Here is a 16173-nt window from a genome sequence, read left to right on the forward strand (position 1 = left end):
TCAACTGTGCCACCAGGGCGAAACCAACGGTAATATATTTGATCAAAGCGAAACAGATAGATGCTAGAGAAGTAACTGAATTCTGATATTGTTGAGATGGAAGAAACTTGGGTTCATATAAATAGGATGGCCACACATCGCATTGATATTTGACGTCAAACGTTCAAACGTCCCTGAATCCCCCGTGTGGAACAAAATGCGGCCTATCTACCGGGAGTGACAGTACCTGCACGGCATATCACAGATGGTCTCCAAGAAAAAGGAGATTGCTGTGATTGTAGGCGCTCGATGTCTCTTGGGTATTCGTAACGAGAACAAAATGAGAGCTCTATCTTGCTCATCTGATTTGACGACCCACCGGTGGACTCAGCTCTGACAAAGAGGACTCATGGCATTGGATCGAGCTTCGTTAGGCGTTGCGCCTCCCAGACCCTGACATGTGTGTTTGAGAGGGAAGGAAAACAATGCTCCTACACTGGCCTGGAGATAAGGCTAGGTTTCTCTCGCCAATCAATTCCAAAGTATTCTGGTTATGCTCTGGCGGTTAAGGGGCCGAGAACCAGCCCAGCGATCGATAATCTTGAGAACTCTTGGTCTATGATAACTCGATGGAACCCTATTGGATCACGCTCGGATAGTTCGGGTCGTTCATATCGTCAGAGAAGCCGAGCCACAGTCATCACGTCCGTATGGATTTACCGGGTCCCGGGACGGAATGAGGAGGGCGAGAAGGACGAGCAGGACGAAGAGGATCGAACAGAGCTCCGCGGAGATACTCGAGGCAGAAGTCCACTTCTTTTAAGTTGGATGATGGAGAAGGAAGAGATAAGGTGGTGAGACCAGGTCCACCGCTATCTCCGTTTATCTCGTTAATAAAGGAGCGAATAATTGACTAGTCGAAGTCCAGCAGTTGTCAAAGATAAGCTCTTCGTTGGCTACCGGTAACGTGACGGACCCTTGCCCTAAACTCTGCGACCACGTGCATCGCCTTCTATCCCTCCTTACTAGGTACGTATACAGACAGATTATGCTCCACAGGTAGTTAGTACGCCCTATTATGTCCTATAGTACGCCCTATAGTAGGTATGTCAGGTAGTCATACGGCATACGGCTGAAACGGTGCCGATGGTGGATAATCATTTCTCAAGAGCATTGAATTTCATTCTGCAGATGAACCACCGTTCCCATGCTTATTACGCTCCTCCCTATGCTAATTACATACTATCATTCAAACCGTAAATCATAAAGCCCACCCTCTACCAGTCAATAGTCTTAGTGGTTGGTTGCGTTGTCTTGCAGACTTCACCGGCCCTCTCGCCCGATTTCTTCCCCCGCATCCCTTTGTATCTCTTGTCAAATTTCTGGAACGGATCCGCGGCCTCCCCTTTCTTCACCTTCCATTTTTCCGTTCCGAGGACCGAATCAAGCTCTTCGATCGGAGGGAGCTTCAGATAGATCCAACCGTCGTCTCGCTCCTCGATGGGGAAGGTAGCGATGTTCATGCTGTCGTCATTGGAGCACCGTCCGGCCTGCTCACCGTTGAGTTCGAAGTTGCGTTTGTGGTAGGGACAAGAAACCCAGTATTTGCCCCCATCGTCGTCACCAATCAGCCCGTCCGAAAGGACAAACGTACGCTTATGGGGACACATCTGCTGCGTTGCGTAATATTTCCCCTTGACCTTGAAGATCGCTAACTGAGTATCTCCGCGTTTCACATTAGCCGATGAGATCGCTGGCGGCCCGTCCGAGAAATGGTCGGCCTTGATCATAGGCTGCCACGAGAGAGTAGACCACTGATGACCCTTGAAGTCTTCATTATTAGCTGTATCCTTCGGCCAATAAGTGGGACGCTGCTGGTCTCGTTCTTGGATGACTTCAACCGTTTCAAGTGTCTCCTCCGTGTTGTCAAATTGCTGAAAAAACTTGCGACGCTTGGGGTTTCTGATCGTCTCAGTCCACTCGCAGAAGTAACTGCTGACGAGCTCCTCCATTTGTTGTTCCATCTCTGCGCCTATGCCCAGCTTGTCGTCAACAACGACTTCTCTCAAGTAGTTGATTCCACCGGGAAGGTTCTCGATCCATCTCGCGGTCCGCTGCAGTTTATCTGCAGTGCGGATGTAGAAGATGAGATATCGATCAATGATTTGAGTAACCTTCTCTGGGGGTACGTCTTTGACGAGTAGCTCGGAATGTCGCGGTTTTGCGCCTCCGTTACCGCCAACAAAGATGTTGAACCCCTTATCAGTCGCGATCAAACCAAAGCTGGCGCTGGTTAGTTTTGCCAAAAAAACATGACATCATGATTCAGAACTTACTCTTTGTTTTGTGCCTCGGCACATTCTCTCATACAGCCAGATACGGCACCCTTGAACTTATGGGGAGCTCGTATACTCTTATAGCGCTCTTCCAGCCGAATTGCCATTCCGACACTGTCGCCAACACCGAACCGACACCAAGTAGTACCAACGCAGCTCTAATAGAAGAAAATCAACAGGGCGCCCAGATCAAAGATAAGAGCACAATACACACCTTGACGGCCCGAAGAGACTTGGCATACGCATGACCGCTCTCCATGCCAGCATTGACTAGCTCTGTCCAGATTTCAAGCAGATCTTGCTTTTTGGCTCCAAACATGTCGATCCGCTGAGCACCGGTAATCTTGCAGTATAGATTAAACTTCTTCGCCACTTGCCCTATGGTGATCAGCTTGTCCGCTGTGATCTCCCCACCAGGAACCCGAGGAACAACGGAAAAGGTTCCATTTCTTTGGATGTTGGCAAGAAACTTGTCGTTAGTATCTTGGAGCTCATGATACTCTTTATCCATAATGTGACCATTGAAAAGACTCGCAAGAATTGATGCGATGGCTGGCTTGCAAAGTTCACATCCTAGAGAATCAGGATTCTTGCCGACGGCTTTCATGATATCCTCAAAGGTTCTCAGCCCCTTTATCGCGACGACATTATATAGATCGGCTCGCGAGTATGGAATATGAATGCACACTGGGTAAAAGTTAGCATAGGGTTACATGAAAAAATGGGCAGACACATACAGTTGTTTGATACTTCTTGGCCCATGTCCAGCATGGTTTTGTTGAAGATAGACTGTACCAAAGGCATACAGCCACCGCAGCCGGTTCCTGCTTTGGTACACGACTTGACCTCGCCGATTGATTTGCATGTGCCATTTTTGACATTGGAGACAACGTCACCTTTTGTTACATTGTGACATGAGCAAATCTGGGTATCATCGTCTCTGCAGTATTGCATTAGCGTGATGACCGGCACGAACATCCGGGGGCATGTGACACTGACAGATCGTCTGCATTTTCTTCTCCATCTTTCTGCGCCCCAAGAATAAATTGACTTGGGGGTACCTCAAGCTGCTTCTGACTCTTTACCATCTGATTCAGCTTGAGGTAATCTTTGGTGTCCCCAATCATCATCCCACCAAGCAAGTATTTCCCATCCATGGTAAACAAGTATTTCTTGTATACACCACCGAAGGGGTCCTTGTAGGTCAGAGCCTTTACAGGCGATTCCTGCTCGCCTTCGTCGGTTGTTGAGAGACCTGTCGTGGTTGGCGGACGCTGACCGGGAAGAAATTTGGGCCCGTCCCTGTCTGCGAAAAAGTCACCGAAGCTGGCAACGTCAACACCTAAAAGTTTCAACTTCGTGCTCAAATCCGGTCGCTTAAAGCCCTTGGGCTCCTTGTCTGGATTAGTCAAGTTGAATGATAATACGTCGGCCATTTCAATGCCGGGGGCGATGATCCCAAATGTCTGATTCTCCCAGCTAGCACACTCTCCAATGGCGTAGATATTGGGAATAGAAGTCTGTAGACTGCAAGGAGATCAGTATTCGGCCATAGTACCCAAGGTGCATCGAAATAGTACCTTTCATTGATCACAAATCCTCCTCGCTTTGCCTGCTGAATGCCCGCAGCATTACCGAGCTCATCTCGAGGGCGCACACCAATCTAGGGCCTGTGTCAGCAAACTAAAGCACTGCGAAGGACAGGGAGTGCTAGTCACTTACGGCAAAACAGATGCAACAGCAGCTGATTTCCTCTCCATCTTCGAACACAATGCCTGTAACGTTGTTATCGTCGTCTGTATTGATTTTTGCCACTCGCTTCTCGTGCAACACATCTAGACCAAGCTCTCTGATCTTCCGGGTCACTAGAGTGCCGGCATCACCGTCGAGCTGTCTTGCCAACACCCATTTGTTGCGGTCAACAAGCTTCACATTGCCGAAATCTTCTAAATCGGTCATTGCTTTGGCTGCTTCCAGACCTAATAGACCACCCCCTACTGTGACTCCCGTCTCTCCTTTATGCATGGACGCGAACTCTATTAGACGCTCGAGATCGGAGATTGTTCGGTAGACAAAAATACCCTTCGCATCGTGACCAGGGGTGTGCGTAGGCAGCACAGCATCGGAGCCGGTGGCAAGCACCAGAATATCGTAACTGATGATGTCGCCGATCGATGTCTTGACGGATTTGCGTTCGGGGTAGATATCGGTCACTCTGGTATTGAGATGGTAATCGAATGAACGGTCCTTGAAAGATCCGTACTGCCAGGGTTGAGAGAGTTAGAGAGCCAATCTAATAAGAAACGAGATATGGTGAACTGCGTACCCATTCCTTTGGTTCGAGATATAGGTCTTCGATCTTCCGATGTTCGAAGAACGAGGAAAGTCCGACACGGTTGTAGGCGATGTGCGGCTCCTCTCCGATCACAACGATGTCGTAATTGCGTCTCTCAGCATCTTGCTTGACAATCTTCTCACTAAAAACAAATGAATGTGATTAGTATGAGGAATCGATTCAGATAGCCAGCTTCGCTGCCATCATCTGCCAGTCAACCTACATGAATGAGATAGCCACCATCCCCAAGCCCACGACTACAATCTTCTGCCGTTTGTTCGGACCATTACTGTTGACGTCTGTATCTAGAATGGCGTCGACCGGCTGAACAGGACGTAGACTATCGATGGGTTGAACCGGTTGCAGGCCGTTATGGGCGCTGCCATTGACGGCCTCCGCGTTCTTGAGCCCGTCTAGTAAGGGCATTGTAGCACACGGTAGAATCCAGTATGACAGAATACTTGGGATGAAAGAAAGAGGAAATCGATTCCAGCTATGTATATAGATTATAGATAGACTAATCACCCTCGCCCAGGGGCGAAAGCATCTCCGAGGACCATCAGGAGACCGACGCGGTTCATTTCTCCGTGGACTGCCGTACTCCGTGGCAATTGATACACAAGGAAATGGAATGTCTGACTAGAACAATGACTAGAACGAATGGGTCAATGTCGGATTGTAATCAGCGATCTCGCAGCACGCATTGCATCTGTCAGAACACCGGGGCACAACGCAAGGCGAGGTGGAATTAGACGATGTGAGTGGATCGATAAGGGGAAAGTAAAAGGTCGCTGCATCTCCGCGGAGGTCACCTGTCGGGTTAGTCATGATCGACACGTGCTTATCTCTCTATCACCTCTTAGTTCGGTCCTTCAGTCGTTCTTTCGTCCTTCCTTTCGCGTTGATGACCAACTCCTCTTCGACTCGACGATAAGCTGCTTCGCCACCCAATATGACGCTTTCGACAGGGAAGCCAGCGACTACGAGGATCTCCCATCCGTCTTTACCCGCTCGCTCACTGACCCTCCCTTGATCCAGCAGGAATGCGGCGTTGGTGAGGGAATTAGTGCCACTTCAACACAAGCGCACAATGCATGCATTGAGTCAATATGTACGGGGTATTCTGTGCTTTGTACATGAGCTTAAATCCCGCAGTCTCTGGAATGTGCAAACATTGATGGCGGCTGCCACCATTTCACCGCCGTCGGTCTAGATGGCCTAGATGGCTGGCGAGAAAATCCCTCAGTAGGACATGCTATAACGGTGCCATAAGCACAACTCCCCCCAACAGGTCGTGCTAAGCTTTCCGGATCTTGCGGGTAGACCACCGTGCCTTGGAAACCCACTCGCAACCCTAAAATGGGTCGGCTCATCCGCGGAGATCCATCGAGAATTCGAAATAGACCGTCCGTGGGTGGATCACTGGAAAGTCGGCCCCGTTAGACCGCACTGCTGTCTTTCTCCGAGGCCCTCAGATAGTCCAAATTTCCAGCTATCAGGCCGTGAAATTATTCAAACGCCGGTGACTGGGCTGGTGAGACGCCATAATAATGTGAATACATTCTTTTAGTGCCGTAGACTTTTCCGGTGTGGCAACAGGGGTCCCTCAAATTTGTTTTATGAGCGAGGCCGTTCGAACATCTCTTAACCGATGTCTCCTCTTGTACTCTAGTTTTGCCCTCCACCACACCCCACAATAATAATGACGACTGTCACTGAGGTCTGGACGAAGGCACTCGTCCCGAGTGATCTCTTACTCAAGTCGACCGCAATCAAGGTCGAGGAGGAAGAGACTTCGAATGTTGATCTTCAAGATATTCCTCTGCCACCTCCTTCGAGAAGACCGATGGAGGTGCTGAGTATAGATAAAAACACACCAGATAATCATGTCCCTCGCGATCCTCGACTTCTCCGATTGACGGGTGTGCATCCGTTCAACGTCGAGCCTCCTCTTACAGACCTTTACAAAGAAGGTATCAATCACCTTTCTATTCACAGATTCTTTTACCTGTGGAACCCTACCCACTCGTCGAAGTTGTAGACCAATCTTGCTTACGTCTCAAAAGGGTTCCTCACCTCACCGGAACTCTTCTATGTCAGAAACCATGGCCCGGTTCCTTTCGTGAAGGATGACGATATCGCAAACTGGGAGATCAGCATCGAAGGGTAGGCAGCCCTTCACCACCTAGGCGGCTCCCAAAAAACTAACGACTATTAGGCTGGTTGAGAAGCCATTGATCTTGAACTTCCGTCAGGTCTTACAACAGTATGACCAAATCACAGCCCCGATCACCCTCGTTTGTGCCGGCAATAGGCGAAAAGAGCAGAACACCGTGCGAAAATCTAAAGGCTTCTCGTGGGGTTCGGCCGCGCTGTCAACGGCCCTCTTCACTGGCCCTTTGATGGCTGATATCCTCCGAAGTGCAAAACCACTGCGCAAGGCCAAATATGTCTGCATGGAGGGAGCAGACAAACTGGTATGTCGTCATGATAATTACGCTGAGCGTCGATGTTGACCGTGCTTTTAGCCCAATGGACACTATGGGACATCTGTCAAGTTGAACTGGGCTATGGACTACAACAGAGGTATCATGCTTGCTCATAAGATGAACGGAGAGTCTCTTACCCCTGACCATGGCCGTCCGCTGAGAGCTGTTGTCCCGGGTCAAATCGGTGGTCGAAGCGTCAAGTGGTTGAAAAAATTGATCCTGACGGACGCACCAAGCGATAACTGGTATCATATCAATGATAACCGTGTCTTACCGTATGTTGCTCAATATCCTTGTTCGACCCTCGGTCTAACCATATGAAAGAACCACGGTTTCTCCTGAAATGGCATCAAGCGATCCAAAGTGGTGGCGTGATGACCGTTACGCCATCTATGACCTCAATGTCAATTCCTCCGTTGTTTATCCGGAAAACAACGAAGAGTTAACCATTGCTTCAGCGGGGCCATCTTATACCGTGAAAGGATATGCGTACGCAGGAGGTGGTCGCAGAGTCACGAGGGTGGAAATTTCGTTGGACAAGGGCAAGAGTACGAACCCTAATGGAATCGATCCCCGTCATACTCAACTAACATACTTCACAGCTTGGCGGTTGGCCGACGTCCATTATGCGGAAGACAAATACCGTGATTTCGAAGGAGACCTCTTCGGCGGGAAAGTAGACATGTCCTTGCGAGAGACGTGTTTCTGTTGGTGCTTCTGGTCTCTTAGCATCGCTATTTCGGAGCTCGAAAACAGCGATGCCATTGTCGTTAGAGCAATGGACGAGGCACTGAGTATACAGCCGCGCGACATGTACTGGTCTGTCTTGGGCATGATGAACAACCCTTGGTTTCGGGTCACAATTACCAAAGAGAACGGCATCTTGAAATTCGAGCATCCAACACATCCCACCATGCCCGGTGGCTGGATGGAACGCGTTAAGAAGTCTGGAGGTAACTTGCTCAACGGAAACTGGGGCGAAAGACAAGAGGGAGAGGAACCAATTGCTCCCGAACCCGTGAAGGAAATTAACATGAAAAAAGCTGGGTTGAATCAAGAGATCAGCCTGGAGAAATTCAAGTCTCAGTCAAGTGAACAAAAGCCATTGTTTATCGTTAATGGTGAAGTTTATGATGGCACGGGATTCCTTGAAGGTCATCCCGGAGGAGCGCAGAGTATTATCTCCTCTGCCGGACTTGATGTCTCTGAGGACTTCCTGGCAATCCGTAAGTACCTTCTTATATCAGAAACCGTGAGCGTGTCACTAATGCTTTACGTAGACAGCGAAACAGCGAAAGCAATGATGCCCGATTATCACATCGGAACAATGGACAAGGCATCTCTAGATGCACTCAAGAACGACACCTCATCAGGCTCGGACGAACCACGTGCAGAGTTCCTCCAGTCAAGGTCATGGACCAAAGCAACTCTTGCGAAGAAAACCGATATATCATGGGATACTCGCATCTTCAGCTTCCAGCTAGAACATGACAAGCAGATACTGGGCTTGCCAATAGGCCAACATCTTATGATCAAGGTCTTAGATTCAGCAGCAGGGAACGAAGCCATCATTCGCTCTTACACCCCGATATCCGAAACCGCCCAAGAAGGAACGATGGACTTGCTGGTCAAGATATACTTCGCAAGCCCTACTGTTCCTGGCGGCAAGATGACCATGGCTCTTGACAAGCTCTCCTTGGGCTCGGTGATCGAGTGTAAAGGACCGACCGGAAGGTTCGAGTACCTCGGAAACGGCCGAGTTCTCGTCAGCGGCAAAGAACGACATGTCAACTCCTTTGTCATGATCTGCGGTGGAACCGGTATCACGCCAATATTCCAGGTCCTGCGTGCTGTCATGCAAGATCAACAGGATCCCACTACGTGTATTGTTCTCGACGGAAACAGGCAGGAGGAGGACATTCTTTGCAAGTCAGAGCTCGACGCATTCGAGGCGTCTGACAGCAATAGATGCAAGGTGATTCATACTCTGAGCAAAGCTCCAGATTCTTGGACAGGCCGTCGAGGGCGTATTTCCGCAGATATCCTCAAGGAGTATGCAACGTTTGATGAGCAGAGCATGGTGCTTCTCTGTGGACCAGAGGCCATGGAGAAATCCGCGCGGGAGATTCTTCTGACGCAAGGGTGGGCAGAACAGAATCTTCACTTCTTTTAGGGAATGATTTTTGGAAAGATGATACGTTTGACATGATGGGTTTGGCGTTTCTTGGGGCAGGGCTTTTATGTACATGAATACACGCATTGATGCACATTTCATAGAAATATGAATATTCTTATCAAATGATCTATATTGTGTCCTGACATGAATCTTATAATATCCTCCCAGAGAGTGTGAATCATCCTTCTCGTTCTATTCCTCGTATAGAACGATATCAGTAATACATTTTGACATCCAGTCGTGCCAAAAGGTGATCGAAAACGCTCGTAGGATCTCCTCTCGAAGCAAAGGTTGTACCAGACCGACCGAGAGACTTCGAAGACGCTTTAATGCCATCCAGATTGCGTAGATAGCCCACAAACGCCGAGGTTTGTTTCCGAAAAAGAGCAAAAAGCCGATGCACGGTGATTTCACTCTCATGGCGCACGCCACGCATGCCGTCCAACCTTGACAAGGGGGCAAAGTTGAGGATTGTGGTGAATATACCCTCGAGTAGCCTCGCTGCCTCCGTATGCCGTTTGCTAAGAAATAAGGCAAAAAGCATTTGATCCAAAATGTCTTCATGGTAGTCCCTTAATCTATGAACGGACTGGGCCGCTTCGATGGTGCCGTCGACGTCGCCCCGGTCGAGGCAAGAATCGATTTTGGAAAGCGTATCTTGGAATCGCAGCCACGTTGATCCTACCCCGATGTGGAAGCAGTAGTCGCTCAGGGCAAGGACGAAATGTTGGCATTCCACGCGGAATCGTTGAAATACATTCCGCGTATCGCCCGCGAGGGAGTCTCTGGCCGTAGAATCACGAATCAGACCTTTGACAACCGAAACCATACGAAGGAGTCGGAGTAAGTGTTTGAACAGGCGGTCGTATTTGTTCAGGGACTGCTGAGTTATGATAGCGTCCAACACATCTGACGGCTTATACTGTAATCGGAGAAAATCGAGAGCTTCAATGGCATTCGGATCTTTGCATTTAGCGATTTCCGCGTCCGTCAACTCCCTAATTGAGAAGTTGAGACCGCCCGGCAATTCCGTGTCTCTACGAAACTCGGCGTTTCCTGAACTCTCTGAGCGATCATCTGCATTGCGACAATCATTGAGAAGACCTATTAGGACTAATCGTAGCTCCGAGCTTGCTGGAGGCCATGTATCACGACTCCCCAGGCGCAAGCCGGTGTGAACGCCGCCTCGGACCACTCCAGACTTGCGCTCGCCACTTTCCATTTCTGGGTCGAAAAGCGCGTGTGACAGACGAGACGTGAAAAAGCCGTCTCCGAGGAGTTGGAAACGCCATTGCAAGGTAAGATGATACCTGATTTTGTGTTCCTTGAACAGAAGATGAAGACAAGAGAAGTCAATGAGCAGTGCCTGAGAAGACAGTAACGGCGCAAGTGACAAGTAAAGCGAGGATATCAAGTCTGGGCCAAAGCAACTCTTGCCATCTTGATACAACCCTAGGTTTGCCGTTCCTGTTTCTTCAAGAATTTGGCCAATTTTATCTCTTTCGATGGAGGACGAGTTGGCAAGTAGGCCCGTTAGACTCTGCTCGTTGTCGATATCAAACAAACCAAAGGTATTGGCAATCACCTCGTTGTCATTGTCGCATGATGAGGTATCTATAGTAGGCTGTATTGTTGCCTCTTCCGAGTCCTCGCCGCTATTGTACCTCAGTATTTCAGCTCGAAGTTTCTTCTCGTACTCATCGGCCTTGTTCTGGATTCTCTCAATGTCGTTCCAAGCACTGACACATTGAAGTTTTGCAGAGTGAACGGTAGATCTATTGCTACTCATGACAGGATGCTGTGGATGAAATCGTTTGAGAAGTCGAAGGCTTCGCCCGCTCTCGAAGATCAACTGTGCTTGATCCGTGGGGATGAAGGACGGCATTTGGTCAGGGCGATATCTGAAATCGAGTCTTGGTGCCTTGGAGGCGGCCTTACCGCTTTCGTCATGGTATTCGAGGGAGATAAAACTTTGGCCTTTGTCTGCCAACTCCATCAATGTCGAGGTCTCGGGACGGAAGCCAATCCAAGTTTCCACATAGCTCAAAAAAGACTCAATCAATCGAACCACAACCTCGCGGAAGAGGTCTTCTAGTTGACCAAAGGCATGTGAATAATGAGCGGCTCTTTCAAGCACAATGGAAATCAAATGTGCCTCTGAGATAGCCTTTTCAGCAGCCTCGACCATATTCGCTAGAGCACTTACCAGCTCACCGCTTCGCTGGAACAATGATTTTATCTGGATGAGCGAGGTGATATGCTTCGAGTATTTCGTGAGTTCCTTTTCAATTGTGTACATGATCACTGCAGTTGCACTCGAAAGCGTAGAAAGCGCCGAAAGGTCGTGAGATTTGGAAGGTTTTTTGCCGAGAAAACCCCGGATCTTTTGCATATTTGATCCGCAGACAAGTAACTCATCTGCCAAACTCTGCACAGCCAAAACGCTAACGCCAGTTATGCGCAGGTTTCCGAGTACCTGCTCAAATGTTTGATCTTCTTGGTTGTAGCGAAACAAGATAGAGCTCCAGCCTAATCCTAGCTTGAACAGAGATTGAAAAAGGACGTCATTTCGCACGATACGTTGCGTACCTCCGGGGCCCTTCTGTGCGGCCTGATGGGCCAACGATCCATCAAAGCCCTTCGCGCCAGACTCGCTGAAATACGCGGAGGTGGGCTCGCGGTGCAATCGATCTTGGTAGCTCTCCCATGACTTCAATATTCTCTGGTTACCAGGGTTGTAATTTAAGTTCTCGGGTGCCCATATTTCCTCCGATACATCGTCTTCTTGTAAGTCAGGGTCGAGAATCGATAGGCCATCGCTGGATGCATCGACAGTCGACTCCGGTCGTTGATCCTCATTAGACGGATCAATTTCGAAGGAGTTCAGACTCGGAAATTTGGGTCCATTGTCGTTGAAGAGGTCGAGTGGGGCTTTGAAGAAGTCGCATGTGATATCTAAAATGCAAAAATTCGGTCAGCTCTCCAATTGTAGTTTCTCGGAGTCCGGAGTATAGGTGAGTACCAGGCAAGTCTTGGTTCCATGACAAGGGCTCCAGCGGCTGGAGGGACTGTAGCGTGAAATTGGAGATTTTCCAAAGACCATCGCTTGAAAAGGGATCTATGCCATCATCCTCGCGATCCATGATCAATGATACATGGCGCATGCCGCAGCCAGAACCACGGGCAAGAAAGAAGCCTTACTCTTATCGCTTGAAGCATCAGGCCGACGCGTGGGCAGCGCGAGATCACGCCGCACTAGCCCGAACAGGACTAGCCCCTCCCCGGTCTGCGCCCGGACCACCGCTTGTTCGGGAAACCGACGCAGAATGAATTCGTTTGCTGGGAGTCTCCAAGCCATCCTTGCTTCCATTGTATCTGCAAAGTACGGAGTCCTCTCGAAACCTCACCCACGATGCCTCCTCGGAAGAAACCGAAGCTCGCGACTCAGTCCGAATCCTCGACCACCCCCGGCAATGAAAGCGCAGCTCAGCCAAACGCGGATTACGACCCCGTCACGGACCCGTGGACCGATGAACAAGAGACGGCCCTGTTGAAGGGGATAATCAAATGGAAGCCTGTCGGTTCGTTCAACCTCCATTATTTGGACCAGTGGATCTTAAGCTAATGCGGCGGCTGTTCTATCAAAGGCATGCACAAGCATTTTCGCATGATTGCTATCTCGGAGTTTATGAAGAGCCAAGGATATGCGCCCTCCCACGCGGAACATACTCGAATACCCGGGATCTGGAAGAAGCTCGGGACGCTATACAATCTTCCTGCGCTTGATGAGCGGGTATGTAGCTTTTATCGATTGCGAACGCCCGACCTGAGAAGTTCTTACGCTAATAATCTCGGTCGGGATAACAGGAGGACTCGTTGATTACCGACACATCCGATGACGTCGAAAACTCGAAAGAGCTATACTGTCCATTCGATCTCCCCGAGGATGAATATGGTGAATTGATGTTTGCAAGGCGACTAGCAGAAGGCTCCGTGTCTCCCGTTAACAGTCCTCACCCTGAATCCAGACGAGGCAGCACCGTGGCGGATACAGACGGTTCGTTACACAACTTCATTTGAACGCTCAAATTTACTGACTACGTCTTTCTTGGACCTGCGTATAGAGCCTCGATCCTCTCCTGCTCCGTCGCGAGGTAGAAAACCAGGTCGTGGTGGTCGTCCATCTACGCGTGGCACACGCTCGTCGCGACTCCACGTGGAGGTTGAACCGAGAAGGAAGAGATCGGGCACTGGTGAGGAGGAGGGAGATTCTGAAGAAACCGCTGCAAATGATGAGGAGGAGGATGGCACAGACGGGGCGAAGGACGATAGCGAGGGGGAGGACGAAGGCGACGAAGGCGGAGGCTCTCCCACCACGAGAAGTACGCGTGCCCAAACATCCCGGTCGAAACAGAAGGGAAGAGGCGCGCCAACGGGACCGAGAAGAGGCTCTCGAAGGCGCTAGCGTAAACGGGTTCCCAGGCTCTGTTCTCCTTTCCTTTTTCTCTCTTTTCTTTTCTATGATACCTTGGCGAACATAAGGGTGGCGTTTTCTGTATTTTCTGGGTCTCATCATCGCAGCTAAGGCGTATCCTGTGTTAACCCATGCGGTCTAAACGCAATAAATACTACTCAAGTCTCTTACAAATGCTTGAAATTACAAGTACCATATCGTTTGTTCTGCCTGGCGAATAATTTGTCAAGCAGCACATTTCAATGGAAAGTCTTGAAGGTCAATGCGCCTAGCATCTTGATAAATACATTTGAGTACGTATAATAGATCACATTATATGGTCTAAAATTATTCACATGCTAAAAGGAGACAATCAAGGGAAATAGTACATGATGTGAACGAATCCCTTACAGGCGCTTCATGATGGCCTCAGCGTACTCGTTGGTCTTGGCCTTACCGCCCAAGTCGCCGGTGAGAGCCTGTGATTCGCGTGTTAGTTCATCGGATAGATCGGTGGGGGGAGCGGGAACTGGAGTATCGTACCTTTCCTTCGGAGAGGGTGTCGAAGGTGGCCTTCTGGATGCGAGCAGCGTGCTCAGTGAGACCCATGTGCTGCAGCATCATGATACTGCTCAGAAGAAGAGCAGTGGGGTTGGCAAGACCCTTGCCAGCAATGTCGGGTGCGGAACCGTGGACAGCCTCGAAGATCGAGCACTCGTCACCAATGTTACCGGAGGGGGTGAGACCGAGACCACCGATCAGACCGGCGCACATATCCGACAGGATGTCACCGTATAGGTTGGGCATGACCAGGACCTTGTCGTTGTAGGGAGTAGGGTCGGTGACGATCTTCAGGCAAGAGTTGTCCAGCAGCTCAGCGTCGAATTCGACATCGGGGAACTCCTTGGCGATATCGCGGGCAAGGTTCAGGAAAAGACCGTCGGACATCTTCATGATGGTAGCCTTGTGCACCACGCGGACCTTCTTCTTGTTGATGGAACGAGCGTACTGGAAGGCGAAGCGCAGCACGCGCTCGGAGGCCTCCTTGGTGATAAGCTTGATGCTCTGCACGACACCATCGACAACGACGTGCTCAATACCAGAGTATTCACCTTCGGTGTTCTCACGGATCAGGACGGTGTCGACGTTGTCGTAGGGGGTCTTGTAGCCAGCGACGGACCGGCAGGGACGAACGTTGGCGAAAAGGTTGAAGGTACGACGGAGAGTAAGGTTCAGCGAGACGTGTCCCTTGCCAACGGGGGTCTTTACGGGAAAAAGAAGAGGAAATCAGCGAAAGCACAGTAGAAATGCCATCATGGGCAAAACCTACAGCGAGGGGACCCTTAAGCGCGACGTAGTTCTTCTGCACGCTCTTGATGGCATCGTCGGGGATGGCGGTCTTTCCATCCTTCAGGATGGGGGTCACATCAACGGGCTCCCACTTGACGGGGGCCTGTACAGTTTTTTAGCATTCCAAAATCCATCGTAGTTGGTGAAGGGCGGGTTGAAGTCGAAGCGTACGTTTGCGGCAGCGAAGATGTCCTTGACGGACTGCGAGATCTCGGGGCCAATGCCATCACCCTCGATCAAAGTCACGGTGTATTTTCCCTAGCAAGGCGATCACATTGTCAGAATCCTTATTCCAGTCATATTTAAAACGTTGTTTGCGGAGTCGATTGGAATGGTTGTGTTGTAGAGCAAGGTCGGAAAACCTCGGGCCAAGGGAAGAAAATCCAAGAACAAAAAAAAAAAAAGTAAAATATCGGTCGGGAGACATACATCGGTATCCTTCTGTCCCTTGAACTTGGCGACACGCTCATCGGCAGCGGCAGCGTAGCCACGCAGCTAATAATTCAAGTCAGCACGAGACACGCATTGGACAGCCAAACCCTCGCTCAGAAGGGGCCAACTGAGATAGGTCGCTAGTTACCTGCGACAAAGGCGAAGCGATTCTAGGGGAGACACGGGTCGTCCGCAAGCATTGGCGGGCGGGGAGAGCGAAGTTCCTGGCGGCAAACATGTTGATGGGGTCCCCGAGGACAGCAGCAAACAATCGAAGAGGGGAGATTGGGGAGGTGGGAGGAAGAATGGATGGAGGGTGGGAAGAGGAGGGTGTGCGGGAAGGACGAAAGAAGTTCCCATCAGGCCAATCTCTCGGCACCCGGTCCGTCCGGCTTGGATGCTTGCCGTCTTCGGTCCCCCAGTCCACTTGGTGTCTTCCTTAGATCAGATAACGCCAGCCTCTCCGGTGCACGTTGGCATCATTATTCATTGAGCTAGAACTACTGACGGAGTACCCCTACTATCTACCCTAGCGTTCGCCTCTAGCTTCTCTCGCCCTTGCAGCTGCTTGCGCGCTCTTCCCTGCATGTTATCGATTGAGCCCTTGTTGACTGATCGCCTCT

At 50.1% G+C, this 16173-nt stretch overlaps 5 protein-coding genes across 5 annotated transcripts; 2 read left to right on the forward strand and 3 right to left on the reverse strand.

The window, feature by feature from the left end:
• Positions 1–1256: 1256 nt before the first annotated feature.
• niiA (nitrite reductase niiA) lies at positions 1257–5076 on the reverse strand (the record flags this gene model as incomplete). Its single annotated transcript, XM_053102790.1, has 9 exons — positions 1257–2262; positions 2316–2473; positions 2530–3002; positions 3053–3255; positions 3315–3842; positions 3896–3978; positions 4038–4577; positions 4642–4792; positions 4874–5076. The coding sequence occupies 9 exons, from the start codon at positions 5074–5076 to the stop codon at positions 1257–1259; spliced, it is 3345 nt and encodes a 1114-aa protein (XP_052953787.1).
• A 1276-nt stretch (positions 5077–6352) lies between these two features.
• Positions 6353–9312, forward strand: niaD (nitrate reductase NiaD; the record flags this gene model as incomplete). The annotated part of the gene is made up of 7 exons (XM_053102791.1): positions 6353–6623; positions 6717–6816; positions 6869–7127; positions 7179–7414; positions 7464–7687; positions 7742–8365; positions 8420–9312. 7 exons carry the CDS (start codon positions 6353–6355, stop codon positions 9310–9312), a joined length of 2607 nt encoding a protein of 868 aa, XP_052953788.1.
• Positions 9313–9529: 217 nt separating this feature from the next.
• Positions 9530–12685, reverse strand: KD926_010264 (tubulin gamma complex associated family protein; the record flags this gene model as incomplete). Its single annotated transcript, XM_053102792.1, has 2 exons — positions 9530–12270; positions 12517–12685. 2 exons carry the CDS (start codon positions 12683–12685, stop codon positions 9530–9532), a joined length of 2910 nt encoding a protein of 969 aa, XP_052953789.1.
• Positions 12686–12727: 42 nt separating this feature from the next.
• On the forward strand, positions 12728–13780 carry KD926_010265 (uncharacterized protein; the record flags this gene model as incomplete). The annotated part of the gene is made up of 4 exons (XM_053102793.1): positions 12728–12896; positions 12963–13108; positions 13183–13372; positions 13440–13780. The coding sequence occupies 4 exons, from the start codon at positions 12728–12730 to the stop codon at positions 13778–13780; spliced, it is 846 nt and encodes a 281-aa protein (XP_052953790.1).
• Positions 13781–14175: 395 nt separating this feature from the next.
• KD926_010266 (isocitrate dehydrogenase (NAD(+)) IDH2) lies at positions 14176–16138 on the reverse strand (the record flags this gene model as incomplete). The annotated part of the gene is made up of 7 exons (XM_053102794.1): positions 14176–14247; positions 14312–15031; positions 15099–15221; positions 15290–15376; positions 15548–15613; positions 15699–15984; positions 16059–16138. 7 exons carry the CDS (start codon positions 16136–16138, stop codon positions 14176–14178), a joined length of 1434 nt encoding a protein of 477 aa, XP_052953791.1.
• Between the last annotated feature and the right edge of the window lie 35 nt (positions 16139–16173).

Source organism: Aspergillus affinis (genome assembly GCF_023601865.1).
Source record: "Aspergillus affinis strain CMG 70 chromosome Unknown NODE_79_length_175085_cov_86_119069, whole genome shotgun sequence".
Classification (NCBI taxonomy): domain Eukaryota; kingdom Fungi; phylum Ascomycota; class Eurotiomycetes; order Eurotiales; family Aspergillaceae; genus Aspergillus; species Aspergillus affinis.